Here is a 27928-nt window from a genome sequence, read left to right as displayed (position 1 = left end):
GGCCGGGGGGGGGGGCGTTGGCAGCGCACAGCCTCAGTCATGTGGCATCCTGAGCACTTCCCTGCCCAGTGCCAAGTGCGATGCCCCATTGGGTTCCCCAGGTGCCCAGGGGGCTTGGCATGGGCCAGAGCGGCCACCTGGGGAAGGCTGGCTGCAGGCTCTCCCTCCATCCTTCCAGGTGGGTCTGGCAGCTGGAGCCTTCTGTTGAACCCGGCTGCTTTGGGAACATTGGTGTCAATAAAGGTAGAACTTATTTGTTTCCTTGGATGGGAGAGGACTTTGGCGCATGAGCGCTCCTCTTTTCTCTCCCCCTGTAAGAAGCCCCCCGTAAACCCAAGGACTTTGAGGGGTTCCATGTGCTATTCTCTCCCCACGGGACAGAGGACATCTGGACCATCATATAATTCCCATTAGCTTTTAATGGAATAATTATTGTCATTGCACTTACTGATGTCTTCTGTATGTATTTTATTGGTTTGTAATCCCGCCTCCATCCATCTTGGGAGAGGCAGGAAAATATAAAGTTATTGTTATCATCATCATCATCATCATCATCATCTGTGCATGGGATGCCACTGCTACATCTGGGTGCTCCCATCAGCCATATGCTACCCAGTCCTGGAAGGACCATTGTGATGGACCAGAGGCCTTTGTGCCCACCACACTCCTCTCTGCAGACCAATGCTCAACAGGTGTGGGTTCCATAGAAAAACCAGGACGTAGGTCACACTTTCCTCTTTCTGCTTCAAGGTGGTTTGTGGGGGAAGAGAGAGGCCAGGCTTTGAGAGCTTCAGCCTGATCCCCTTCCCCAAAGCCCTGCCAGACTTTTCCTGAAGCAGCACAGAGCACAGCACAGAGGCCTGCTTCATGCTCCAGCTCCATGTGGCCACACTGCACCCACCCTAGATCTCTCAGGGTACCGTCCATGGCATAAGGGCCTTGCTGTGGCAAGGCCTTGAGAACCTTCCAGCTCTTTTTTGTCTCTCACATGTCTGTCCAGGGCACACACGCCAGCAGTGGGAGAGACCCAACCATGGCCCCAGTATTGCTGTCCTCCCATCCTCACAGGTCAGCAGCAGCCAGGAGAGGCTGATATGTAAACAAGAGTGAGGGGTTTGCCCGCTGCTGGCCATCCCCAGTCAGGGTTGAAGAGTGGCAGGGGAATCGGAGGTTCCTTGGAGTCCCAGCAGAAGGGGAGCGGCAGATGGGAAGGGGGAAAAGCCTTTGCAGCTGGTTCCTAGAGGTGCCTAGAGTGGAGTCTCCTTCCTTAGAGGTCTTTAAACAGAGGCTGGATGGCCATCTGTCAATGGGGATGCTTTTAGATTTCCTGCATGGCAGAATGGGGTTGGATTGGATCAGGGCCCTTGCAGTCTCTTCCAACTCTATGATTCTATGTGCCAGCAGCATTAGCACCAGTGTTGCCAGAGAGGCTAGGAAGGAGTGAAGGCAGCTGAGTCTCACCAGAAGGCTGTTAAGGAGACCCCAGACTTAGGAGTCCTGGGTGAGGAGTGCACAGGCTCCAGATCAAGAAGGAGCTTGAGTTTCAATTTCTAGTCCCTGGTGGCCTTCAGGCATCTGTGAAGTAAAGGCTACAAAGAGCTGGATCAGAGCTTGCAACTGAAAATAACATGGATCAGCTTATCAGCTTTGATGTTTGCTCTCTGAAAGTTTACAGAAAGAACAAGAAAGGTCAGTTGAGACAGTTTGATGCTTGCTGACAAGAGGGAAGGAGAGCAGCGCTACCTTGAGCACATGCTCAGATGTTGGTGAGGAGCCTGGACAGGGAGGGAGGCAGAGCTGCACTGATAAGAAGACTGAGAACATCCCTCCTTGAAGTCTGTTGGCTGAGGAGTCATAATGATAGTGGAGACAATGGCCCAGAGGTGGACACATTGTCCGCAGGCATGTCATGCCCTGCCCTGCCCTGGGGGAAAAGTCAACAAGATTAGCAAGGCAGGCCCATGAGCTGGAGAGGAGCTGTCTCAGAAGATCCCACTGGACCCAGAGTCAGTGTGGTGCAATGGCTGGAGCATGGGACTAGGACTCAAGACCAGAGTTCAAATCTCCGCTTGGCCATGGAAACCCACTGGGCAAGTCACAGTCTCTAAACCCCTGAAGAAACACACTCCGTATTCAAGTCTCCCTGAAATGATGAGATGTTAAAAGTCTGCTTGAATAAATATGTCTTCACCTTAGGGCAAAAGGAAAGGAGGGAAGGGGCCAGCCATGGAAGGGCCTAGAAGAGGTTGGGAGCAGCCACTGAGAAGGCCCTCTTTCGCGTCCTCCCCAAGTGCGCCTGGGATGGTGGCAGGGCTGAGAGAAAGCCTTGCCCCATAGATCTTAGGACGCTTGCAGAGACCTAAGCTGTGTAGGGCTTTATGGGTCGTGACCAGCACTTTGCATTGTGCCCAGATGCAAACCAGTAGCCAGTGGAGTTGTTTCAACAAGGGAGTGATATGCTCCCTACGACCGAAGTTTCCAAAGGCAGCCCCACATAAGAGTGTGTGACAGTAGCCCAAGCGGAGGCGAAGGCAGAGGATTGATGCTCAAGGGTGCGGCGCAATGCAGCACAGGGCCATTTCCCGGATGTGGTCAAAACTGTGGCCTCATTTCTCCGAATGTCATCTTTTCTCTTTCAGCCTCGTCTGACCCAGGAATCCCCAGGTGCTCCTGCAGCACTTTGAGTGCGCATGGGGAGAGCCACAGGGCCCCTGCCGGTGGGACTGCGCAGGGCGGAGGGCCCCCCAGAGGAGCGCTGCTCCTGGGTCTTTGTGTGTGCCTTTCGGGGGCCTTGGCAGCTCTCTTCCCCCACAAACCACCTTGAAGCAGGAAGAGTCCTGGTTTTTCTATGGAACTGACTTATGGCTGACCTGAAAGGCTCCCCCTCCGAGTCCCCCCGGCCTCGCAGGCCCAAGAGCCCTGGCCTGGCTGCCCCACTGGCCCGCAAGCCAGCCTCCTGGGGAGCGGAGGGAAGGCTCTGGGCCAGAGAAAGAGCTAAAGGGGAACCACCCCGGATCACCCGCTCCTTCAAGGGTCGCTTATTTAGGGCCGCATATTACTGCCTTGATCCGTGTAAGTCAACCCAGGATGTCGGAGCCCACTTCGGGGACAGGCTTTCCGCCTCTGCCAGGGAGCGCATGCGGAGCCTTGCAAGGGAGCCCCAGGGGCAGCGCCAGCAGAGAAGGCCTGGGCCCCTCTCTCGAGGCGGAGGCCTATGCGGGAGAGTGCCTCTGGGGGCTTCTCTCGCGGGCAGAGGCCCTCTCCCTCGGAGCCAGGCCTCCCCCGCTTCTTCCTGGTCTCCCGAGGCCCCGCCCACGGCCGACGCAGGCGCCGTGACGTCATCGGGAGGCGCCTGCGCCCTCTGCGTCCCGAAGAGCCAGAGCCAGAGCAGGAGGGAGAGGCCCGTCCTCTCGGTCCGCCCCGTTTGTCGCCGTCGCCGCCGCCGCTGCTGCTGCTGACGCCCCCGGCAGGGATGACGCCTCTCCCGCGGCGGCGACGGCGAAGACGAAGGAGGCCTTAAAGGGAGCCAGCCCCTCGAGAAGGGAGAAGGGGAAGCCCGGTGAGCCTCGGGGGAAGCGAGGCAAAGCAAGGCAGGCAGGCGGCTCTGTCGGTGCTCAGGCCCTTCCTTCCCTCCCTGCCTCCGTCCCCGTCGGGCGCCCTTGGCAGCGGAAGGGACCCCCGCTGGGGCCTCCAGGGCCTCGAGAGCCCCGCCGCCGGGCTCCCCCCGGGAAAAGGCCGCCCTCCCTCCCTTCTCCCCTCCGGGGCTCCGACCAGGCACGTCCTCCGTTGCCCTTCCGCCCGGCAGGGGCTCCAGGAGGCCCTCAGAAGCGGGAGAGGTCCCTGGAGCAGCCCCTGCCTCTCCTTGGGCCCCAGAGCAGGCAGAGGAAGGCCGGGCAGTCAGCTCCGGCGCCCGAGGGAGACCCAGGGGAGCCTCGCCCTGGAAGTGCGCTCTGGCCTGGGAGGAGAGGGCCGCTTGGCTCCTCTTGGAGCCTCTTGATTGGCCTGCGAGCGTGAAAAGGCGCTGGGCCCCTTGCAGCCCCGGGACGGAGCAGGCCCAGCCGGCGGGCCTTGGGGGCCTGTGGCGGCTGGAGGGCTGAGGCCAAGGGCTGGGGCCTGCCTTGCCGTGGGCCTGCTCTGGATGCTGCCTTCTTGGCAGGGCCCAGGGGGCTTGGTGCTGGAGGCGGAGGGCAAGCGCTTGGCCTGGCTGGCTGTCCAGCTGGCTTCTTTCTGGGCCAAAGGAGGCTGGCAGCGGAGGGCAAGGGAGCAAAGGGCAAGGGCGACCTGGGAATGGCCGCGGGAGGAGCTGCAGCCGGACACTGCACTCCTCTTGAGGCAGCCTAGGATCACGTTCACTCTTGTGGCCAAACGGCTAAGGCTCCCAGGTCCCTTTCCCATGGACTGTCGGGCAGAGCGGGCACCTTCTTCCTTGCCCAGCCAAGTGACCTTGGGCTCTGGGGTAGCTGTGTCTGTCTGAGAGGACCCTGTCTGTGGCCTGACCCTCTCCCCTCTTGTCCTCAGGTGCTGCGCAGGATCCTCCGTCCCCGGCCCTCCCCTTCCCCATGCTCCCTCGGACTGTCTGGGGCCGGTCTGGGCAGAGCGGGCGCCTCCTTTAAGGTGCTGCCCCCCTGGCTTTTTTCATGGATCTGCGGCCCCCCCGGCTGCTTTGGTGGTGCACCCTGATGGCCGCCCTGGGCAGAGAGGTCCTCGGCCACCACCACGTCTACACCAACACCTGGGCCGTGCGGGTCCCGGCTGGGCCCCAGGAGGCTGAGCGGGTGGCCAGGAAGCACGGCTTTCTCAACCTGGGGCCGGTGAGTGGTGCCTGCCTGGCAGGGGAGGGCAAGGGGCATGCCAGGGGTCCCATTGGAAGAGAAAGAGAGACCCGCCTGTGGGGACCCTTGGGTCCCCCGTCTCCTTCAGCATGGGAGGCAGCAGGCCAGGCTGGCAATGGGACCCAGAGGCCCCTGTTCTTCCTGCCACCAGCTGCAGTTGATGCTGCCAGGCCAGGCTTGGGTTTAGTTCTAGCCGAGGGTCCCACTTAGCCAGACCAAGTCTGTTCCCAGGACTCCAGGATGCACTTTTTTAGGGGGGGTGCCCAGATATCTTTTTGAGTCCAGTGAGCTCTTGGCAGTGGCAGGTTGTGGGCCATGTGTTGATGCAGGATTGGTGGCCACTTGGCTTGGGAGGAGATCCCCAGAGGGATGCCCCCATTAAAAGGGGCTCTTTCTGCCTGGGGCAATTCCAGGGCAGGAAGGTTCACTTTTGGTTTTGGGAATTTCCATTACATTTTTGAGTGTTAACTAGAGTAGCTCCAGAAGCCCTTCTCTTCATTGGCTTAGTTTTGTTTTGAGAAATAGTACTGAATTTGTTCTGTCACAGTAGTAAAAAAGGAAAAATAACCCCCAGATCCATTTAGATGCCATGACTATTCACCATCCCAAAGGTACAATCCTTCCAGTTACTGTACTTGAAATGTATTGAGCCTTAGACAGAAAGTCTAATTTGTTGGCATCAGACTGGTTTGGCTTTGCGCTCCTGGGCAGTTGTGGTGCACTTGCTCTCACATCCCACAGATTTCCTGTGGGCGTTCCCCACTGAAAAGGGCACCCCTGCCCCACAGCCCTGCCGAAGCAGATCTGATGGAAAGAGAGGGAGAAAGCAAGAAGCCCATTGCCCCTTCCCATACCCCACAAATATTGTATGCTGTGAAGTCATCTGTCAGTTTATGGGGGGACCCTAGAATCACCACAGCCCCACAGATTTTTCATAGCTATTCTTCCAAGAGAATGCCACATTTCTGTCCCTTGGCCCAAGGGAATTCTGTCTGGAGTGTGGGTGTCATGGGCATGGACACAATCGCACCAACACACCCTTCATTGTCAGCGTGGAGGGTGAGGAAGGCCTTTCTGGGCCTGCTGAACTGAGGCTGCTGTGCTTCTCCTCTTCCTCCTCCACCGTTGTTGTTGTCGTTGTTGTTGTTGGCAGCTCAGGCCTTGGGCTGCCCCAAGGTCACTTAAGGGCCTCCTCCTCCTCTTCTCATTTGGCTTCTTTTGGGGTTTTGTTTGAAGATTAAGGATTTACATCAGAATCTCCTTAGCATCTGTGCCAAGACCTGCAGCCGGATGGGGAGGGAAACCGGGGGGGGGGGGGGGAGAAGAGGGGCCAGCTGGTAGATTTGCCAGGGAGTCTGGCTCTGGTGGCATGGATCCCCTGCACACTGGATCTGGGCTGTGGCTGCAGCTGGCCTTCAGGGGACTGCAGGTTTGGGGGTGGGTGGGGAGATCTTCTGGACTCAGTCTGGGGGTTGTTGGGCGGGTTTCCATGTCTCACCCCCTCTCCTCCCCCCCCCATCTCTTAGATCATTGGAGATTACTACCACTTCTCTCACCGGGCTGTGGCTAAACGCTCCCTCTCCCCCCACCGGTCCTGGTACAGCTCATTGGCCAGAGAGCCACAGGTGAGTCCATGGGAGAGGGGTGGGGTGGGCACATGGGGAAAGCCCAAAACCTCCCTGTGGACTGAGGGGTGCATAAGGTGGCACTTTGGGAGTGGCATTCCTGGGCCATATCTGCCTGGGGTGGGGCTTCCCATGTCCGTCTTGAGTTGGGCATCTCAGGCTGCTCCCTCCAGGCTTTGCCTGATGCTTAGACCGTGTCCCTGGCCAGAATGCCCCAGTTAAAGGGAGTGGAAATACCCATCCTGGGCCTCCATCAGGGTCTGGCTGGCCCACCCCGGGTGCCCAATTCCAGTAGCGGCTGCGGGGAGGGACCTCATCCAGTTACAAGTCCTTTTTCCAGCAGGAGCATCAGTGTAGTTTCACCTGGCTGCATTTTAATGCTATCAGTGTGTGGTGTGTGTTTTGGCTGTGGTCTGCTTCATCTTGTCATGAGCTGCCAAGGGCTCCAGCCTGGGGTGGGGAGTGGGAGGTGGGATGTCAACTCAAGAAAACACACCAATGGGGCAGGCGGGAGATGGGATGCAGTGGGGATTCTATGTACACTCCTCTAGGCCCTGGCAGCACCTGATATGGGTGTCCCTGGCTTGGCTCTGCAGGGCTGCTCTGAGGTGGTATCATCTTTGCTAGGGTTCTGGGGCCCCTGTGCATTTGGCCCCCTGTCCCTGAGGATGTCTGGCAGCCAATCTGTATGTTCTGTGTCTCCCTCCTCCTCCTCCTCAGGTGCATTGGCTGGAGCAGCAGGTGGCCAAGCGCCGGAGCAAACGGGACAGCTTCCTGGAGCCAACAGACCCCAAGTTCCCACAGCAGTGGTACCTGGTAAGGGGGGGGCAGTGGGGGGGCTATATCTCACATGGAAGGCCCCACATGAGGAGGAGGAGGATAATGGGCTCTGCCTTGCACCAGAGATGAGGCCCCCGCACACTTAGTCCTGCAGTCCTTGCCTGGTGGGCGGGTAGCATTCCGCCCACATAGAAAGCAGAGTGAGAGAGCAAGGGCCGGGCGGGTGCCCTGATGTGACTGTGGGTGGCTGATCCGTTCCAGCAATATTAATCACTCCTGCCATGGGGATTAGGGTGAGCTGGTGAGCAGAGCCTTGCTGCTGCCTTGCTCAGGCAGGCAGAAGCTGCCACCCTGGAAAAGGAGATTGCCTGCCTCCAAACAGACTGGTTTGGTGGGTGGCCAGTCCAGTGCCTCCCTGTTGGCCCTACCCTAAGGAGGGGCCAGTGTGTGTGTATGTTACTTGGGGTGAGCAGAAAGGCGGGGTTCTTGCTGCCCCAGCCCAAAGCTGTTACATTTCGGGATCATTGTCGCTGATATAGTCTATTCTAAGGGGGGAAAAACAAAATACTGTCTGCTTCTGAACTATCTCAAAAGTGTCACAAGCTGTCCCAGCAGCAGGTATATTGGCAGACTTTCAGACGAACACTTAAGAGTTCTTCAAGATGAAAGAAAGTACAGGGTGCTGCTCTGGTTACGTGGCATGAGGGTGAGCTGAGGAAACCAAGGCAGGGCAAGGCTCCGGAACTGTGGGTCTGAGGGTGGGCCAAGAGGGCTAACCTTCAGATAGATCTCCCCAGATGAATATGTGGGGTGTGATCTAGTGGAACTGGTGGTGCAGCATTCCCCAAACTCTGGCTGCAGCTGGCTTGGCCTCTGTGCCCTGGTTAGGGGGCGCATGGCATGGCTCCTCCTCCTCCTCCAGCCCTCTGGGTGAGCTGATGGTGTCCTGGCAGGCAGATTCGGCAATGGCTGTGCAGTTGAAGAGAGCCCCTCCTTGCTCTGGGTTGGGCTTGGACTGGGTGCTGCCAAGCTGGAGTGCCCATGCTGGGGGTGAGCCATTTCTAAACCCTTTATGTGCTGACTCTCAGTTGTTGTATGCCTCCAAGTCATTTCCTACTGAGTGTGGTGACCCTATCATGGGGTTTTCTTGGCAAGATGTATTCACTGGAGGTTTGCCACCATGGCCTTCCTCTGAGACTGAGAGAGAGTGACTTGCCCAAGGTTATCCAGTGGGCTTCCATGGCTGAGTGGGATTCAGCATCCTGGCCTCCTGGTGTCCTAGTCCAAGCACTCAAACCACTACACCACATTGCCTCTTAGGACCCCCCAGGGATTGTGTTTCAGTGGGTTCTACATGTGGTTTGTACTAACAGGACTCAGGTGGAAGAAAGAAGTTTGATCCATATGGGTTTTTTTTTGCTAGAAATACTTTTCTTATAACGTTACAGTATATGAAAAAACTGCCATATAAGGTGGAAATCTTTTTGGTTTTATAAAGAGCATGGTTAAGAATTTTAAAATGTTGCTGAATTAGCAAGTCTAAAACGTAGAAGCCTTATCCAGCCCTGAGGATGGGCTGCTTACCTGACAGGTACACAGGGCTGGCAAGCCTCTACCTGCCGCGGAAGCTCCCTTCCCTTTGAGATTCCAATCCTATTTATATCATTTCTGGGCAGAGATTACCTGACGGTTAATTCCAGTGGCCTCGCCATGAGTCTGGGCTCACACTCTCAATGATCTCAGTTTTACTAAACGTTCCTAAAAAGTTAACACATACTTTAAGAGAGAGAGAGGCTTAAACACACCTTTCAGACTAGATGAGGAAAATGTGGGCTTATATCTTTGAGCTGATAAAATGTACCTGTCAAACCTTAAGTGTCTTACTCTTTGCAAACATGGTTGACCTTATGCAAACTTTTTTTCTTGATCACTGGAAACTGCGGATTTTTAAATAAACTTTTCACAATGGAAGATATGGTTCTACTCTTCCTCAAGACTCAAATATCTCTTTGCCCCAAGTTTAAGAGCTTTAATTTGGCTTTCTTTGGGCACCATCTGAGTCCTTTTGCCAATTTGGTCTTCAGTACCAGGATTTCTTGCACGTCTATTTGTATGTTTGTGTGTTATTTCTTTGGCACAATTCCTACTTGGTGCTTACATTTTCAGAGTCTTTATCCCAGCCTTCCTTGAAAGTGGGGAGATAAGTTGTCAGTTTCACAGCCCTCCCAGCAATCCCCCCGTTCAGCTGAAATTCATTCACCAATGAGGCTCCCTTGCCCCCTCTCTCCCCTCCAGTCGAATGGCAACCAGAGAGACCTGAACGTGCAGGAAGCCTGGCAACAGGGTTACACCGGCCGCGGCATTGTGGTCTCCATCTTGGATGATGGCATTGAGAAGAACCACCCAGACCTAGAAGCCAATTATGTGAGTTGGAGGGAAGGTGAGGCAGGGCACCCTCTGCCTGGCCACTTCCTTCAAGCCCAAGATAGCCCCCCTCTTGCCCCTTGGTCCTTTGCCCCACACTGAGGGCATCTGTCCAGAACAAGAGCCCTGAGCAGGGAACCCAAAGGAGGGCACAAGGGGGCCTCAGTGGGACAGATTTGGGCTGTCTGTCTTGGTAGAAATCAAGTGGAGGCCCCAGATCATTGGAGCAGGAGGCTTTGGCTCTTCCTTTTCCTCCTGGCACTCCTCAAAAACTTGGGGCAGGACAATTTCTGGGTGGGTTGAGGAGGGAGAGAGATTGGACTCCGCTGTTCTTCCAGGATCCGGCTGCCAGCTATGACGTAAATGACCAGGACTCCGACCCTCAGCCACGCTACACCCAAATGAATGATAACAGGTGGGAGACTTGTAGCAAGGGTGGTGAGGGGCTGTGGAGGTACCAAAACTTTGAACTGCACCTTGGCACATGTGTATATGTGCATCTGGGGGACATTCTCAGCCTCTGGCAGTGTGCTGAAATCCCAAATTCTCCCTCGGCCCCATAGGTCTGTGCCACTTTGTCAGCAGCCCTGCCCTTGCTGGAAATCCAGCTGGGTGGGGGAGGCAGGGGAGATGCTTGGGGTGGGCAAACCAGAAGGTTCTCCACTCCACCCGAGGCCCACTCAGATGACCCTCCCCTCCTCTGTTTCAGGCATGGCACTCGGTGTGCAGGAGAGGTAGCCGCCGTGGCAAACAATGGCATCTGTGGCGTGGGCGTAGCATACAATGCCAAGATCGGAGGTAGATTGGCCCACCGGTGGAGGAGGCAGCTCTGTCCAGCCTCTGCTTGGCCTGTCTGGAGCAGCGGGTGCTGGGGCTCCTTGCCCTTCAGCTGGCCAAAGCAACTGCGGTCTTTCGCCCTAGGTGTCCGCATGCTGGACGGAGAAGTGACGGACGCCGTGGAGGCCCGGTCCTTGGGGCTCAACCCCAACCACATCCACATATACAGTGCCAGCTGGGGCCCCGAAGATGACGGGAAGACGGTGGACGGCCCAGCCCGCCTGGCTGAAGAGGCCTTTTACCGGGGCGTCAGCCAGGCAAGTAAACCGGGTGCGACTGTGGGCAGAGAAGCAGGCCATGTGTGTGGTGAGACGTGCTTGCTGGCCCCTTATAGTCACCCCTCTCCCCGGCCTGCCTGACCAGACCCTTCTCCCTCATGCAGGGGCGCAACGGCCTGGGCTCCATCTTTGTTTGGGCCTCGGGGAATGGTGGCCGGGAGCATGACAGCTGCAACTGTGATGGCTACACCAACAGCATCTACACCCTCTCCATCAGCAGTACCACCCAGTACGGCAACGTGCCCTGGTACAGCGAGGCCTGCTCCTCGACCCTGGCCACTACCTACAGCAGTGGCAGCCAGAACGAGAAGCAGATTGTGAGTGCCCCCCTCTAGATCCATCCGTCTACCTGTCCATCTGTGTTAGAGTTGCCACAGTGGAACATGGCAAGTACTCTTGCCCCTTGAACCTCAAGGAAAGCCCCCCAGCAGCGCACCCTACAGTCAAAGAACTCTGTCTCCCTCCAGACAGGTGAAGCCGCCAAGAGAGAGATGGGGATTGTTGAATGGGGAGGGACTACTCTTATGGGGCTGGTCCCATGGAATGAAGCAACCGGTAGTAGGGGAGGTTGTTTGGGTGATAGGAAAAGACCCAGAGAGAGCGCAGGCCAGGTGGGGCGGCAGGTGGAATGATAGCAAGAGGCCAGAGAGAATGATGGTCAGGTCAGAGACTGTGGGGCCTGGGGAACATGGCCAGTCCTACAGAGTGGGAAGTGGAGCGAGGGAAGAGATGAATATTGAGGAAGCAAAGGATGGGCAAGGATGACATTCGAGTGGGGGCTCTTCCTTTGGGATTTGCTGAGATGTTGGCACCAGAGTGTTGGGGCTTTTCCAGCCCCGGCTGCATCTCATTCACTACAAAATTTGGAATGGGGGCTCAGCTGTGTTGGCCATCAAGAGAAACCCTACACCCCATCAGTTGTGGTGACATGTGTCTTTACAAGTGAATTATGCTCCCTTATGGCAGTATACCATCTGCACACTACAGAAGAATGGCTGTGGTCACTCCTGTGTGGATCAGGACCAGGGAACCCAGGCGTGTCCTGTGAGGCGTCTTGGGAGGGCTGAGTGAAAAATTATAATGGAAGCACCCTGCTCCTCCTGGCCTAGGCTCCCTTCTCAGAGCCAAAGGGAGTCAAGAACCAGGCTTTCAGAATGGTAGGGAAGCTAGGTCTCCAGGGAATGGGTACCCTGGCATTGCAATCATTCATGCTGGGCTTTTCCCTCTCCCCCACAGGTGACCACTGACCTGCGACAGAAGTGCACCGAATCACACACGGGTACCTCGGCTTCTGCCCCGCTAGCTGCTGGCATCATTGCCCTTGCTCTGGAGGCCAAGTAAGTGGGGAGGTTGGGGAGCGGCTTGTGGGGCTAGATCCATCCCTGTGAGAGGGAGGGAGGGAGAAGGCTGCCCTCAGTGATGACCCAGCTGATAGAATCATAGAATCGTAGAGTTGGAAGTGACTAGAAGAGCCATCCAGTCCGACCCCCTGCTATGCAGGAACTCTCAATCAAAGCATCCCCAACAGGTGGCCATCCAGCCTCTGTTTAATGACCTCCTTCTCTGATCCTTCTCTGCAGCATGAACTTGACCTGGCGCGACATGCAGCACCTGGTGGTGCGTACTTCCAAGCCAGCCCACCTGAACACCAATGACTGGGCCACCAATGGGGTGGGGCGAAAAGGTAAACACTGTGGTCAAGTGGCTGGTGCTGTGGAAACAAGGACACCTGTGTGCATCTGCACAGATGCAAGAGAAGGTGGGGTTGGAGAGTGTGCAAAAGCCCACACGTGCACACAGGTCTGTCCTCCTTGCCTCCTTGTAGTCAGCCACTCCTATGGCTATGGACTCCTGGATGCCGGAGCCATGGTGGCGCTAGCCAAGAACTGGACCTCAGTGGGGCCTCAACGGAAGTGCATCGTTGACATCCTCACAGAGCCAAGGTGTGCCCATAGTGGGGCAAGAGAGGGATGTGGGGAGGGTCTAGGCCTGCTTGGTCAGGAGGTGGGAAGGGAGGTCTCCTCTTGGGGAGTGGAAGGAGACCTCCAGCCAATGGCTCCCCCCTCTTTGCTGTTGAAAACCCCTTGTCCTCCCCCACCAGAGACATTGGGAAGCGGCTGGAGGTGCGCCAGAAGGTGGATGCCTGCCAGGGAAAGGCCAGCTACATTGGTCAGTTGGAACATGTCCAGGCCCGCCTGACCCTCTCCTACAACCGCCGAGGAGACCTGGCCATCCACCTTGTGAGCCCCATGGGCACCCGGTCCACCCTGCTGGCTGCCAGGTAAGGCTGCTGCTGTTGTTCCTTTTCCTCCTCCTTGGTACTCCCACTCCCCTCGCCCCACTCCATAGGGGCCCTTTGGCCCTTACCATGCCTTGGTCCACATTGCTCTCGGTCTACTCTCCAGGCCCCATGACTACTCTGCTGACGGCTTCAACGACTGGGCCTTCATGACCACCCACTCATGGGATGAGGACCCCACAGGAGAATGGGTGCTGGAAATAGAGAACACCAGCGAAGCCAATAATTATGGTAATGTGGCGTGTGTGTCATCCCCCCCCCCCCCCCACCATTCAGCTCGGGGCTCTCAGTGCCCTATGGAAGATGCCGGGGGTTTCTTCTTGAGCAGCTATGGAGAGGGGGAGGGAAGGCTGTAAGGGGTGGGTGGGGACGGTGCTCTAATAATTTCACTTCACCCTTTGGCTTGCAGGAACGCTCACCAAGTTCACACTGGTCCTGTACGGGACGGCCACAGATCCTCCTGGCCTCTCCAACCAGTTTGAGAGTAGCGGTTGCAAGACGCTTGCTACCAGCCAGGCCTGTGTGGGTGAGTTTTGGCAGGGAGGGGGAAACAGCACCGGCCACTTGGTCTTAGATGTGGTGGTCCCTGGGCAGCCATCCAGGATATGCACTTTCTCAGCCTTCATCAAAGGTGCTGTGGCCTCTGTTTGGCACAAAGGTCCTCTTTTCCTGCTGGCCTCCAGCTGCCGCCTCTTTCTCCAGAGAGCTGGGGGGGGGGTCCCTGTTGGTGAAGGAGGTCAGGGTGCATGGGGGCTTCTCTCTGGCATCTGGGTGCTGCTGCACTACAGCTCCCAGAATTCTTCCTTACCATCGGCTGATTGGAGTTGCAGTCCAGCAGCATGCGGAGAAGAAGCATGTGTGGCCCACTTTGGTTCTAGATCCATTCCTTCACCAGCAAATGACCAGGACTGGGGCTGCCCCTCTTGCTCCTTTTCTCTGGTCCCCAGTCTCCCTCGTGTCCTACTGGTGGTGGGCAGAGGCTTGATCCTCCTTCTGTCTCTCCTCCTGGCAGTGTGTGAAGAGGGCTTCTACCTCCACCAAAAGAGCTGCCTCAAGACTTGTCCACCTGGCTTTGCCCCGGGCCCTTCCCCTGTCCCTCTGGAGAACAGCCTGGACCCCCAGCTGAGCCCACTTCTCTGTGTGCCCTGCCACCCCTCCTGTGCTACTTGCCTGGGGCCGGGGGCTGCCCAGTGTCTCTCCTGCCTGGCACATGCCCACTACAACAGCCAGGAGCAGACCTGCTCCCACCAGACCCAGAGCAGCCGGGCCTCCCCAGCACTGGGGGACGGCGTAGCCCCTGCCAGCAGGCCCTCCAGCCTGCCCGTCCTGGTGGCTAGCCTGAGCTGCTTCTTCATCGTCCTGGTCTTCGTCACGGTCTTCCTGGTGCTGCAGCTGCGCTCTGGCCTGCGCCTGCGTGGTATCAAGGTCTACTCGCTGGAGAATGGTGGCATCATCGCCTACAAGGGGCTGCCTTCGGATGCCTGGCCAGAGGGACCGGAGGAGGAAGAGGAGGAGGGCGGCGGAGAGCGGACTGCCTTCATCAGAGACCAAAGTGCCCTTTGATGAGTCAGCGGCCCCTGGCACAACAGGGAAGGAACTGGGGCCGCTGGAGCCTCTGCCCTGGGACCCTTTGCCCCTTTCTGGGCCAGGCCAGTCAGGTGGGCGAGAGGAGGCCTTGAGCTTGTTGCTGGGGGAGGAGTGGCTCTCTCCCTCCCTTGCTCTTGTTTGAACTCACCAAAGTGATTTTTCTACACTGAGCCAGTTTGCCCCACTGCTGGTGGTAGTGATGGGGGCTGGAGGGTCATCTGGGAGATCCCTTCTCCCTCCCTGCTTGGGGTGAGGGCAGCAGCTTTGCAGAGCTGGGGGCAGAATAAGACCCTCCTCCCTTCTACGGTCCCTTTGCCACTTGACAAAGGGCATGCTTCCCCCCCCCCCCGCCTGGGGGACTGTGCCAACCTCACTTGCCTGGCCGGCCGGCTGGCCAGCCGGCCAGCCACCTACCTACCTGCAGCAACAGCCTGAGGTCTCTTCTCTCTCTCAGGCTGGTTCCAATGTCCCCAGCCTCCCCCTTGCCACATATGCCCTTGGTCCAGACATGCGTCCTCCCCTCAAACCTTGCTGCCCCTTGTCAGGGCAAGTGAGCTGGACTCCTCTTCCAGTGGGCTTGGGAGGAAAGACGGGGAGCATGGGGCCCCTTGGGCACAACTGTGCAGGGGGTTGGCAGGGGGGGCTGGGGTGCCTCTTGCTGCTGCTGCTACTACAGCCCTCCTCCAGCGTTGCTGCCCCGGCCGAGGGTGACAAGGGACAGGCTGACGACTGGCCACTCGCTTGCGCCTCCCTGAGTCTGCCCAAAGTCACTGGAGCTTCCACCTTTCCTCATGTGCCTTCTTGCCCCCCCCCTTCCTCTCGGATGACAATCGGACGCTGGTCCTGGCTGCCCGCCCCGCCTCAGCCCGCCAGGTGCCCTTTCCTCCGCAGTCCTAGTCCCTGGCCGGTTGGGGGGCTGCCGGAGGGAGGGAGGCGGTGCAGTTGGGGCAGAGTGGTCTGTTCGGGACTCTTTTCTATGATAACTTTTTGGTGCACAAATTATTGTAATTTAAACAAGGAGCCAATTCCTGTGGCCAGTGTTTTTTTAATTTAATGGATGTGGATATAACGCTAGAGAGATTAAAGTTTATTAAATGTTGGAACTATGCAAAACGTGCTTCCTCTTGCCGTGTGTTGTGGATAGAGCCTTTAGGTGGGGCCGGGGGGGGGTCCACACATGGGCACACAGGCACACTTCCGCTTTGTCCTCTTTCTTTGGCCTGACCAAGTAGCCACTAGATTGGTCACTGGAGAATTGTGATGGAAAGGCAACTTCATATGTTACTTCTGCAACACTTTTTGGTTTTAACAGCCCATGTAAATCTAAATAAAGGAAGTGACAGTCTCTACTCTTGGCAGGGCAAGGAGAATCCCGTAATGGGCACAGCTGCTGCTTCCCTGGCACCGGGCCCATATGGAGGGGTGCATTGTCAGACGGTGGGGCTGAGCTTCACCTGTGGGCAGGTTCATGCCAGAGGAAGTGGCAGCAGCAGTCTTTCAGGTCTCCTGCCCCAAACTATCCAGACAGGGACCATTGAGTCAAACTGGGACAGATGGAGGGTATGCTGTGGTGGGCCTTGGTCTCCCAGAAGCCAACCTGGAGGTTAGTGTGGGTGCAGAGGCTTCAGGCGCTTCTGCTCTTGAAGAGACCTTTTCTCCTGGGCAGCCTCCCTGCCTCTCCCTGCAACTTTCAGGAGTAGCAGCAACACCAAGTGCAGGAAGGGGAATCTTGCAATGCGGGAGGGTTTCCTGTTCCTCTTTAGAACTCAGGCCACACAGAGACAACCAACACAGTCTCAGGAAGCACCCAGAAAGCGGGCAGCAAGGTTGGCCTATGCAAGGAGGTAGCAGGGGACAGGAGAAGGGAGTGTCCATCTGTCTCTGGGGTGAGCAGGTGGAGCCCACCACCCAGCGTGCTGAACAAAGCCTCTCAGCAGGAAGCCTGTGGGGAGGGAAGAGGGTGGCCCCACAGCCAGCCAGGTCTGGGATCCCTCTTTCTAGGGCAGTGAGAGGGAATCTGGCTACGTGCCACTATGCCCAGAGCAAGATGGGTGCTGGGGCCACACTTTGTTGCACACCTTTTCTGCCAGATAGATCTGGCGGGAGCAGCGGTGGGCACAGAAGCGGTGAGCAGACCACCCAACTGCTGAGGCCCTTGATGACCCCCAAAACGCGCCATCTCATGCTTGAGCCCACTTCTTAGGTTGGGGGGGCTGATTCCTGGCTGAAGCGTTAGGGAACTGCTTCAGCCTTGCAGGGGCAGCAGCTGTTGCAGCCGCTGGAGGCTGTGAAACACAGAGGGGGAAGTGAGGAAGAAGCGCAAGAGATGGTGGTGTCTGAAGCAGGAGAGGGCCCAGGAGTGGCCAGAGCGAGGTGGGGTCTGGAAAGGCAGCCTCTTCTCCCTGCCCGGGCCTGCTGGGAAAAGGGTCTGCCCAGGGTGGGTGGGCTGGCATTGCCCTGAGCCCACTTTCCTTGACTCCCCTTAGGGAAGGGATCACGCTCTTCTGTGGTGGGAGTCTTTGCTGCCATGGGCTTTGGGCTGCAGCTGGGCTGCCCTGAGGGTCACGCAGCCCTCCTGCAGCTGCAAGAAGCTGAGCTACGTCTCCTGGAGGGGCTGCGCAAGTGGATGGGACAGCGGGCCAAGAGTGACCGGGAGTATGCAGCTCTTCTCCATCAGATGCACAGCCTGGCCGGGAAGCAGGAGAGCGGTGGGATGCTGGGTAGCAGCCAGGTCGGCCAGGTAGGTGCTGGTGGGTCCACTTGGAAGCCCTAGTAAGGAGGCAGCCTAGCCTCTTTCAGGATCTCAGCCTGGGCCTGCACTTCACGTCTTTCCTCTGGCATAGAGCTGCCTGCTGCTGGTCTCCGCTCTCCCAGTAAGCTGCTGCCCCCAGTTCCCCCCCGGTCCACTTTCCCTGGGAAAGTACTTCTGAAAGCCAGGGGTTCCTTCAAAAACAGACACCCCACAACAAGAGTTAAAACTGGAGAGGGCTCCTCTATCTTCAGTGGTTGTGTAGAAGAGGAAGTTTCAGCTAGTGTTGTTTGTTAACTGTTTACTTGACAATGCCTGCTGATGTTGCCTGTTACAGACTCATGGCATCCTAGAGCTGGAAGGAGCCTTTTGGTTCATGGAGTCCAACCTACTCCTCAATGCAGAATCTCCAATACTGGAGCATCTCCAGAAGCAGGATGCTGTCCAGCTGCTTTCTGAAGATGTTTGGAGGAGATTCCACCACCACTTTAGGCAGTTGGCCCCACTGCTTCTAATGTTCAGTTGAAATCTGCTCTCCTGTAATCTCAGACTATTAGACCTGGTAGAAAACAAACATGTCCCTTCTATTCTGGGACAGCCCTTGAGATACTTAAAGATTGCATCCGTGTCACCCCTCGGCCTTCTCTTCACCAGACTGAACATGCCCATCTCCTTCAGCTTCTCTTCATAGGATTTATCCTCCATTCCTCTTACCCCTGTGGCTGCCCATTGCACCATCCCTAGAGGCTGCTGCCAGTCAGTGCCTTGCCCCCTGCTTTCTCTCCAGACCTATTCTCTCCCCCACCCTCCACTTTCTCCTTGCAGTGTTGGTGGTCGCTGGTGACTCTGACAGAGGCCCTGAGCCAAACCCTGCAGCGCCACGCAGAGGCTGTGCTCGCTGGGCCCTTCCACAGACTGAGCCTCCTCATCCAGAACAAGCAACAGCTGCGCCGAACCTACAGCGAACAGTGGCAGCAAATGAGCCAGGATTTCACCCGGGTACAGCCCTTGGTCTCCCTGCTCCTGCTCTTATGGCAGGGCAGGGTCTCCCCAGCTCTGTCTTTGGTCCTCCAGGTGTTTGGGGCCTCATTGCTAGTGACTAGGGATTTTGGGAGCCACAGTCTGCCACATTTGGGGCTGAGAAGGCTGTGGGCAGAGAAATGGGGCAGGATGGGAGAGGGTGGGGAGGCCACTCCTGCCCCTCTGGGGCCTGGCTCCAATGAGGTGCCTTGTGCCAGTGGCCCAGGCTGGCCAATCTCCCAGCGCTGGCATGCCATACTTCAAAAGGGCTGCTCTTCTCTTCCTAGGCCACTCAGCAGGAGCCCGAGCGCCTGAGGGCCCAATATCGCACCCAGGTCCGGGAGAGCGTCCAGGCCAGGCGCAAATATCAGGAGGCCAGCAAAGGTGGGTCTGTCTTTTGGATGAGGTTGTGTTTGGATCATTTTGTTTTCTCCTTGCAGTGCTTTCTAAATAAACGCAACTCCTCCTGCTCCACAATGGCCCCTTTGAGGAGTGGTGAGGGTGAGTACTCCAGACACAATTGCACTTCAGCCCTGCATTAAGACTGCATACAGTGCTGGCTGGCAGCCCTGAATCCTTTCTCGGTGACCCCAGCAATGCAGTTTGCCTTTTCCCCAACAGCCTCAACCTGGGATGATGTCTTTTTAAATTGAGCGGCTTTAATTGCAGCGCACTGTAGAGTAACCTTTCTTGCTCATTGCAAGGATTTTGTTTTCTTGCCCACCTGAGACTCACTTCCCACTTAGCTGCACTGGGCCATTTTTACTCCCATTTGTCCGGTAGGGAAAGAGACCTCATAGCCCCCGTGGCCAAAAAAAGGGCCACTCCGGGACTTCTGCTGCCTCAGGCAACCTGAGATGCGGCACAGTGCTGTGCTGCAGCATCCGTTTGCCCAAAAAGATTGCAAGCGATGTGGTTTTCCCTACCCTCGTCCTTGGCTTGTGTTGCTTTCCCATCAGAGAAGGACCGTGAGAAGGCCAAAGACAGGTATGTCCGGAGCCTGTGGAAGCTCTATTCCCTCCACAACCAATACGTTCTGGCCCTGAAGGCGGCAGAGGTGCAGCATTTCACCCACTACCAGCAGACCCTGCCAGAAATGCTCCAGTCCTTGCATGCCCTGCACCAGGAGATGGCCCACCTCACGTAAGGAGCAGCTGGAGCCGGGGGTGCCTGCCTCCCCTGGGAGCACAGATGGAGCCCCCTCAACCTTCCCTTTCTCTCCCAACAGAAAGGTGACCTTGCAGGAGTATGCCAGCATCACCAGCCTGGTGCAAGAGGAGATGGTGACGGTGCACCAAGCCATGGGCCGGGCCATCGACCGCATCCAGCCGGCCATTGAATACCAAGGATTCCTCCCACCTTGCAGGTACTCCCCTGGCTGGCCTTTTCCCCTTTGCTGCCTCTCCCTGGGGTCTGGAAGGGCATTAGGGAGGCCAACTGTAACCTGCACCCCACTCGGCAGCCCCTTTCCCCCATGGCGCTCTAGGCCCTTCTTGCTCTCTTCAGGTGCGGGAGCGAATTCCCGGTTATGGTGAGCTTTGATGAGAGTCTGCTGGAGGAGGCTGAGGTGGAAGGCCTGAGAGCTGGGGAGTTGCAGCTGAACGAACTGACCCTGGAGAGCATGCAGCACAGGTGGGGAGATGGGGGCAGGGGAAGGGGCCGTATGGGGGGCTCACCTCATCCCACCTCAAGGGAGCCAGGTTTGCTTCTGCCATCAGTGCTGTGCCGAGTGGAGAAGCACACTGCCTATGCTAAGATCCTTCCAGATGAAGAGGTTGTCGGGGGGAGTCCACCAGGGATGATCCATCCCAAACCCACAGAATCCATCAAGGGCTTTGGGTGGAGGAGAAGAGGTGGAGGTGGGGCTGACTCAGCCCACCTGCCATGGGGCCACGGTGTCTTTTCCCTTGGGGTCTGTGTTGCTGGAAGCCTAGGCAACAGAAGGGTAGAGCTGAGATGTGGAGGCCATTTGCAACTTTCAGGGATCCCACTGGTTCAAGCTACATCCTAAGGGGAGTGTAGATGCCCTGTGAGTAAACATGCTTCCCTTTCCACAAGAGGATTTCCCCAGCAATCAACTTCAAATTAAGCCCAAGTTTGCCTTTCAATGACCAATCACAAAATTGACTGAACATGCTAAATGCAAAATGTGGAGGTTATGAAAATCACATGCTATGATACTTGTATCTTAGTTCCTTGAAGGAGCGCCTTTTCTACAATCATGTTGAGCATGGCCCCTGGTTTAACTCTCCCGGTCCATCTGCGTCTGTGAGAAGGTCTGGCTCTCACTGGCTCTCTTTCCGTCTCTATCTGGCAGCCTGACTTCCCTGGAAGAAGAGCTGGCTAGTGCCACAGAGTGTGCCCGTGCCCACCACCAGCGTGCCCAGGCCCTGAGGGCTGAAATTCAGAGCGAAGAGGCATTGGGAAGCCAGGAGGAGCGGTGAGGCTGTTGGCTGAGGCTGGGAGAGAGGGATGTGAATGCATCAACTGTGGGGTGGGGTGGCTTCCCTTCCCAAAAGTGAGAGGTGAGGAGGACCCTGGAGTGTGGGGAGCTGACCATTTGTCTTTCCTCCTCTCCAAACTCCTCCACAGCAAGTGGGCTGCATAAAAGAGGTCCCCTTCATACAAAAGGGAGTCCCTCCCCCATGGCTGAATTGTGTGGGGGGGCAATCCAAAGAGGCTGTAGGCCAGAGCAGAAGGCGCTTTGAGACAGAGTCTCTTGCACTCCTGGCGTAGCCTTTCTTAAGCAATCCTTTGTGCTACGTTGCTAATCCGATTGTCTGTCCGCATTCAGCAGCTGCATCATCTCAATTACCCAGGATGGGATGATCTTGGGGAAGTTACTCTTTTTCTGAATTGCCCAGAATCCTCCAAAAAAGCAGCCATGGAGCTTCTAGGGAACTGTAGGCTGGGGAGCCTTTGGAGATGGCTGTGGCCTGGCAGGGCACCTTGCCACCCTGGGGCCTCCTCTGCAGGGCATGGCTGCTCCACTGTCTCCCCACAGGTTCCTCCTGCTGGACAGGCGCCAGGCCCTCCACGAAGCCCAGCACCTCCACCAGCTGGCACAGGGCACCCAAGCCAGGCTGCAGGCCCAGAGGGACTTGCTGAGGCAGAAGCTGGATGCGCTGGGAGAGAGAGACCCCCCACCTGCTCCGGCCCTACAAGATGAAAGCCAACCCCCTTCCTCTCCTCCAGAGGTGGGTGGGCGAGGGGCATGGAGGGCACGGACCGAGGGGCTGGGCAGAGGAAACAGCCTGTTCAGGGTCTCCTGTGGCTGCTAAGCAAGTGAGAAAGGGAGGTGACACTATTTCTCACTTGTCCAGCATCATATGAATGCCCCCTTTAAGGGTGTCACCCGGTGGGTTCACCCCCACACCCTACTATTGATACCCCTGGTCATGCCAGAGGTTTCCAGGTGAAGAGCAGCCTGCCAGAAAGAAACTGTGGTGCAATATGGGTCTAGGTGGTCTCCCAAGGGCTGGCTTCCTATGGAGGAGGGGGCTTGAGGAAGTGCATTGGGTCCAAACCCTCATGCCTATAGCTCCCTGTGTCCCCCCCCCCCCCCCCGATGTCTGGGGGCTGCTGTGGCTGCTGCTCTCCTTCATTCTGCCCCTTCCATCTCTGTCAGGAGGCCGGACGTGAGGGGGGGCGGTTGCCGGCCTTGGAGATCCTGAAGCACCACTTTGCGGGTATCTTCCGCCCACGGCTCTTGGTATGTGAACTCCCCCACCTTCATCCCCATTTGATCAGGCAATGCCCAGTAAACTGCCCCCTGCATTTCTCTTCCTCCCAGTACATGCTGGAGGAGCAACTGGAAGGAGCAGGGGGTGCTGAGATGTGTCTTCCCCCTTCCTGACAGGCCCCCAATGGCCATGGGGTGAGTGGGGCTTGCCAGCTGGGTTGGTAGCCTGAAGGGCCCTTTCTCTCTTTTCAGCTGCCACCTCCCTTGCCCATCCTGCCTGAGGCGCAGAAGCCCCTGAGCCAGCAAGCCTGGTACCATGGTGCCATCCCCCGGGCAGAGGTCCAGAACCTCCTGAGGGCCAGCGGGGACTTCTTGGTGCGAGAGAGCCAAGGCAAGCAGGAGTTTGTCCTCTCCGTGCTTTGGGACAGGCAGCCCAAGCACTTCATCCTCCAGGCAGCTGATGTGAGTGACCACTCCTGAGGGGGCAGCAAAAGCCAGAGGGCGAGAGGGCGGGGGGAGAAGCTGAGGACCCCTCAAGCAGCCCCTCAACTGCTGCATCTCTCCAGCCTGCTTGGCATGGAGGTGGCCACCAGGCCTCCCGCCATGCCCTCCTGTCCCTGAGGTCCCTGAAACTGCCCCTGTGGCTTCCCGTCAGTGGCCCTCAAGTGGGGCTGTCAGCATTTGTGAAACTCCCTTTCTCGGACTACAAGTCCCAGTGTCTCACAGCCATTGTGAGCACTGCAAGTTCTGCGAGTGCTGGTCTGGATTTAGGCATTTGGAAGGGAAGCAAAGGTTTGTTTGCAGCGCCCACCTCTTGACGCCTCTGGCGGGATCCCCACTGCAGAACATGTACCGCCTGGAAGGGAACGATTTCCCCAGCATCCCTCTGCTGATTGACCACTTCCTGAAGACCAAGCAGCCCATCACCAAGAAGAGTGGCATCATCCTAGGCACGCCCGTTGTTAAGGTACCGCTCTGGGCCCAATCCTACCTTGCTTCCTGGTTCTGGGCTGCTAGAGGGAGGGTCAGATGGCCTGGTGTCCTGACCCAAGACACACTGACTGACCGACTGATTGACTGGCCCCTCTCCCTCCAGGACAAATGGGTGCTGGATCATGAGGATGTGCTGCTTGGAGAGCGCATAGGGCAGGTGAGTGACTCCTGGTGAGGGTGCCAGGAAGGGCCTGTCCTGGTAGGTCAGTGCTTCTAGGGGACCCACATTGGAGGTGTGACACGGCCCATGTGTGGTGCAGCTGTGCTGTGCAGGCCTCACCTAAGGTGGTCCAGCTGGTAAAAGGGGGCAGTCCAGGTAGGACAGGCAGGGCAGGTGTCAGATTCTGTCTTCTGGTAGAAGGAAGGCTGGCGTTCCGCAGTTACCATCCTGAAGAGGGGGCAGATGCCCTCTGTCTCCTTCTGAGAGCCCTATCCTAGGCAAGTGGCATGTCCCTTGGCTAGCCACCCTCTGTGCCACTCTTTTCCTGGAGGTTCCCAGATGCCTCCAGGTGTGCGGCAAAGTGGCAGCCGTCCAGTTGCTCTCAAGAAGTGGTGGGGTAGGCCCTGTTTGTGGTCACCCTTCTTCTGGGGGATGGGGAGGTGGAGAGCAGGCAGTGCCCTTGGCTATCTTCTTCCTTCTCCAGGGCAACTTTGGAGAGGTGTTCAGTGGCCGCTTACGTTACGACAACACCCCAGTGGCCGTGAAATCCTGCCGCGAAACTCTCCCTCTCGAGCTCAAAGCCAAGTTCCTGCAGGAGGCCAGGTGGGCAAGGAGACACCCCACCACTAGCTAAGGTGGCACAGTTGGCAGGGGGGGGGGGGAAGTGGTCTCACTCCCATTTGAAAGAGAGGCCTCAGTAACCTCCAGGAGCAGCTGAGGCACCAGAGTGCCACAGGGAATGGGAGTCAGCTGGCACACGCCTCATCCTTTCCTATGGATTCCCAGCCCCAAAAGGACAGCTCTTTGGAGACCCCAAAAACAGCTCTCCCATTGCTATGCAGACACAGAGGCTTCCCCCTCACCACCACCACTTCCCTGGGTCAGTCCCTGGCCTCTTTCGCACCAGCTGCCCTCCTCCAGCGCCCGTTCTTCCTCCCTTTGCAGGATCCTCAAGCAGTACAGCCATCCGAACATTGTCCGCCTGATTGGCATCTGCACCCAGAAGCACCCCATTTACATCGTCATGGAGCTCGTTCAGGGTGAGCCAAGCCCCCCCCCCCCCCGACCCCCTTCTGCTGAGAACAGGAGGCGCATGGCTTGCTAGTGGGAAGTTGCAGGTGGGCAACTGGGGGCCAGGAGTGGTCCTTGTTCTGGAGAGAAGTGACAAGGTTTGGCCCTTAACAGTTGTGTGTGTTCCTTCAAGTCACCTGTTGACTGGAGGTGACCCCATGGATTTCACAGGTTTTTCTTAGGCCAGGAATCCTCAGAGGTGGTTTTGCCAGTTCCTTCCTCCGAAATAACGCCTACAGCGCCTGGTGTGCTTTGGAGGTCTTCCATCCACATTTTAACCAGGGCTGACATTGCTTTTGGTCAGATAGGATCTCCGTTATGTTTTCACAATATTGCATCTCATGTTGCCTTGCTATCTGTCTTGTCCTCACTTTTGCTCTGGCAAGAGGCCAGCACAGAGTTCCTCCTTTACTCACCCCCCACAAACACTGGAAGGCTGTTAGGAAGGGCCGGGATGGCCATGGTGAACACCAAACAAGACCCAAACTACCCACAGCCTTCATCTCACCCCCTTTCAAACCTCTTCCCCTCCACGTGCCCTCTTTGCCTGATGAAGAAGGCAGTGGGCTCCTGCAAAAGCAAGTGTGATGGATCTTGCACCTTCTGGTTGGTACGATAAAGGTATTGCTGCTCTATGTTGGGAAATGTAGTTCTTTCTTGATGATCGTTAGAAACTCAGGAAAGTAAGCAAGATTGTTTAATCTTACTAGCAGAGTTCACACAGCGGAATATAAGGCAAGCAGGAAAACTCACTAGCTCCACTCCTCTCCCAGTAAGTTTACTTACTTACAAAATCATGTTGCAAGAAAAAAATGAGGTAGAAAGGTAGTTTGCATGCATCTCAAGAAGGATGCTGCCTCAGCATCCTTTCATCAACTCCGGACACAGGCAAGCAGATTAGTTAGTTAAGTGGTAATGGCAACTCATCCTCTTCTCATTCTTGGGAACAAAAGGTTAGGTGCTCATGGGTAAACAGGAAATGAGGAGGGGTTGTTAGTAAGCAATCAAATACCATAGACATGCATTACTAGAAGGTCTCAGCATGCGAAGCTGCTATATCCCAACACTCTATGCATTTGGGATTTCGTGCATGCTGCCTTGGTTGCTTGCCAGGGCCTTCCCTGGCTGCTGGTGCCCCCAAGGGTGATGCCACCACTTTCAGGCACCCTTCCCAGACTGGGCTCCAGACCTCTCTCCCACCTCCCTTGCATCCACAGGGGGGGACTTCTTGAGCCTCCTGCGGAATGAGGGGGCTCACCTCACTTCCCGGGGCCTGCTGAGGATGATGGAGGACGCAGCTGCAGGGATGGAGTACCTGGCAGGGAAGCGCTGCATCCACCGGTGAGTGCCCAGGCAACCTTCCTTGGGTCACTTACTGGGACCTCTCACCATCAGAGGGGCTCTCTTGCCAGCTGGCTACTTTGGCCATGCTTGTCCCATGGAGAAAAGGCAGCACCAACAGCCACCCACTCATCTGGGCACCCAGTTTTCTTTGCCTCTGGCCAGCTGGGGGCAAACCCTCAGCAACAGTTGGCCCATGGCAACCATGTCATGTGAAGAAAGGAGAGCTTGTGGAGGGGGTTTCAGTGCCAGGTGTTCACCAGTTGTGGGTCTTCTTGGTCTCCTGCCCTCAGCGACCTGGCAGCCCGGAACTGCCTGGTGACCGAGAAGTACATGCTGAAGATCAGTGACTTTGGGATGTCGCGGGAGCAGGAAGATGGCGTGTATGCCTCCACCGGCGGCATGAAGCAGATCCCTGTGAAGTGGACAGCTCCAGAGGCACTCACTCATGGTACCAATGGCTCTGGGTGCGGCTCTTGGCTGGGAACGGACCCATGTGGCCTTCTGGATGTTGTTGGACTGCATCTCCCAGCATGCCTTTTCAGCCTTGGCTACAGTGGCTAAAGGACTGATGGGAGCTGAAGTCCAAGGGCATTGGGAGGTTCAGGAGGCCATGGCAGTTAGAGAGGCCCCCATCCCTCCATACAGCCTTGGGTTCCTTGGGGCATGAGCCGGGGGTGGGCCTGGGTCGCTCACGGCCCTCTTTCCCCCCTCAGGACGGTACTCCTCCCAAAGTGACGTCTGGAGCTTTGGGATCCTGCTCTGGGAAGCCTTCAGTCTTGGGGCCACGCCGTACCCCAACATGAGCAACCAGCAAACCCGTGAGGCTGTGGAGAGAGGTGAGCCCCTGTGGGAGGGCCAGAGGGGTCTTCTCCGCCCCTGGCTCCCATGAGACAAATCCCGCTTGTTTCTTCATTTCATTAATCCATACTCTGCCTTCTCTCTCCATGGGAGCCAACGTGGCTTCCAATCTAAGATATTGATTTATTTAGTACATTTCTATCTCCCAAATGGGATCCAAGGCACTTTGAAGGGAGGCTGGGGTGCCCTGGTCCTTGGTAACTCTGGCCCCTGACAGAGACCCTCCATCGTCCCAGAGAAGGAGGCGCCTGGAGGCAAGGGCAGTTGAACCACTGCCTCAGGAGGCCAGACAAAGGCAATGGCCCTTTGGCCCCTGGACCAGGCCATTCATGTGCTCTGGAGGCTCTTCCAGGTGGCATGAGGAGGGCTCCAGAGCAGCCTGGAGGGAGGCCTTTCCTGGCGGTGGTGGTGCCCTCAGCCTTTGGCTCCCACAGTTGGAGTCCAAGAACATCTGGGAGAGGCTGCCCAATTCCCTCCCTGTGCTAAGATTTGTCTCTGCCATGTGCTCTTATCTGAGGACCGGCTGTCTAGAAATGTGCCAGGCAGCCAAGCAGACCCCCTCTCCCTGGATTTAGGCCGGAGGCACCCTCTTGTCCCTCTATTCCTTGGCTGACCACTGTCTGTCTCTTCTCCTTTGGCCCAAAGGGCTCCGGCTGAGCGCGCCAGACCAGTGTCCGCAGGAGGTCTACCAGCTCATGCTGCGCTGCTGGGAATACGAGCCACGGAGCCGTCCCACCTTCAGTACCATCCTCCAAGAGCTGGTGGCCCTCCAGGCCAGGCAGCAGCGGTGGTGACAGGCCCAGCGCCTGGGAGAAGAGGGGCTCTTTTGGGGACAGACTGCATGGAAGGACTTTCAAGGAGCCCCAGCCGAATCCTATTGGGAGACCCACCTGCTTTGTCTCTTCTTCTGCCGTTCCTCCCTGGCATCGCAATGAAACGGTTTCATTTACCTTCTAAATACTGGCGTCGGAGGCTTTCCTGGCTGGCATCCTAGGTTTCTGGGGGGTTTTCCGGGGGCTCTGTGGCCACCTTCCAGAAGAGTCTCTTCCTGACGTTTCGCCAGCATCTGTCTCTGAAGATGCCAGCCCCAGACAGAGGCTGCTGGCCAAAGGTCAGGAAGAAGCCCTTCTGGAAGGTGGGCACAGGGGGGGGGGCGAAAAGGCCTAGGTCCGGTTTACCTGGTGATTCTAACTGTAGAATGGAAGAAGGACGATGGCAGACAAAAGAAAAGCAAGGAGCAATCAAAGGATCCCAACCAAGCAGCGTCTGCAGCCCTCCCTCCCTCCTCCCCAGAGGCCCAAAGAAGGCCCCCTGAGCAGCGGGCCTTTGCCCGGAGCAGAGTCCCTGAAGGGCCCCGGAGGAGGGAGAAGGGAGGCCCCGGGTCCCTTG

At 57.1% G+C, this 27928-nt stretch overlaps 2 protein-coding genes across 7 annotated transcripts; both read left to right on the top strand.

The window, feature by feature from the left end:
• The first annotated feature begins 221 nt into the window (after nt 1-221).
• FURIN (furin, paired basic amino acid cleaving enzyme) lies at nt 222-15775 on the top strand. 4 transcript variants are annotated; one of them, XM_042472641.1, is made up of 16 exons: nt 222-243; nt 4519-4811; nt 6359-6457; nt 7178-7273; nt 9533-9661; nt 10000-10076; nt 10371-10459; nt 10583-10755; nt 10881-11093; nt 12013-12113; nt 12357-12460; nt 12602-12719; nt 12878-13057; nt 13182-13306; nt 13485-13601; nt 14088-15775. In XM_042472641.1, exons 2-16 carry the CDS (start codon nt 4638-4640, stop codon nt 14636-14638), a joined length of 2346 nt encoding a protein of 781 aa, XP_042328575.1. In that variant the 5' UTR covers nt 222-243; nt 4519-4637; the 3' UTR covers nt 14639-15775. The 4 variants fall into 4 exon arrangements, with proteins under 4 accessions (XP_042328575.1, XP_042328573.1, XP_042328574.1 ...); XM_042472639.1 differs by lacking the exon at nt 222-243 and adding an exon at nt 3421-3559; XM_042472640.1 differs by lacking the exon at nt 222-243 and adding an exon at nt 3460-3590.
• Nucleotides 15776-16111: 336 nt separating this feature from the next.
• FES (FES proto-oncogene, tyrosine kinase) lies at nt 16112-27845 on the top strand. Of its 3 annotated transcripts, none has more exons than XM_042472637.1 (19): nt 16112-16265; nt 17149-17402; nt 18237-18410; nt 18719-18815; nt 19391-19574; nt 19660-19797; nt 19938-20063; nt 20749-20871; nt 21436-21628; nt 22060-22143; nt 22366-22575; nt 22958-23080; nt 23210-23263; nt 23751-23869; nt 24212-24306; nt 25555-25678; nt 25972-26129; nt 26395-26517; nt 27185-27845. In XM_042472637.1, the coding sequence occupies exons 2-19, from the start codon at nt 17190-17192 to the stop codon at nt 27331-27333; spliced, it is 2487 nt and encodes an 828-aa protein (XP_042328571.1). In that variant the 5' UTR covers nt 16112-16265; nt 17149-17189; the 3' UTR covers nt 27334-27845. The 3 variants fall into 3 exon arrangements, with proteins under 3 accessions (XP_042328571.1, XP_042328570.1, XP_042328572.1); XM_042472636.1 differs by lacking the exon at nt 16112-16265 and adding an exon at nt 16434-16548; XM_042472638.1 differs by lacking the exon at nt 16112-16265 and adding an exon at nt 16439-16488.
• The last annotated feature ends 83 nt before the right edge of the window (nt 27846-27928 follow it).

Source organism: Sceloporus undulatus, chromosome 6 (assembly GCF_019175285.1).
Source record: "Sceloporus undulatus isolate JIND9_A2432 ecotype Alabama chromosome 6, SceUnd_v1.1, whole genome shotgun sequence".
NCBI lineage: Eukaryota > Metazoa > Chordata > Lepidosauria > Squamata > Phrynosomatidae > Sceloporus > Sceloporus undulatus.
Note: the sequence above shows the minus strand (reverse complement) of the source record. Positions and strands in the feature narration are given on the sequence as shown.

Bases quoted from the DNA above. Each gene is read 5' to 3' on its own strand.
- FES (XM_042472636.1), top strand. From the start codon at position 16,497: ATGCAAGGAGGTAGCAGGGGACAGGAGAAGGGAGTGTCCATCTGTCTC. The intron at 17,403-18,236 runs GTAGGTGCTGGT...TTCTCCTTGCAG, and splicing joins GTAGCAGCCAGGTCGGCCAG to TGTTGGTGGTCGCTGGTGAC. The intron at 20,872-21,435 runs GTGAGGCTGTTG...GTCTCCCCACAG, and splicing joins TTGGGAAGCCAGGAGGAGCG to GTTCCTCCTGCTGGACAGGC.
- FURIN (XM_042472641.1), top strand. From the start codon at position 4,638: ATGGATCTGCGGCCCCCCCGGCTGCTTTGGTGGTGCACCCTGATGGCC. The intron at 10,756-10,880 runs GCAAGTAAACCG...TCCCTCATGCAG, and splicing joins TTTACCGGGGCGTCAGCCAG to GGGCGCAACGGCCTGGGCTC. The intron at 12,114-12,356 runs GTAAGTGGGGAG...CCTTCTCTGCAG, and splicing joins GCCCTTGCTCTGGAGGCCAA to CATGAACTTGACCTGGCGCG.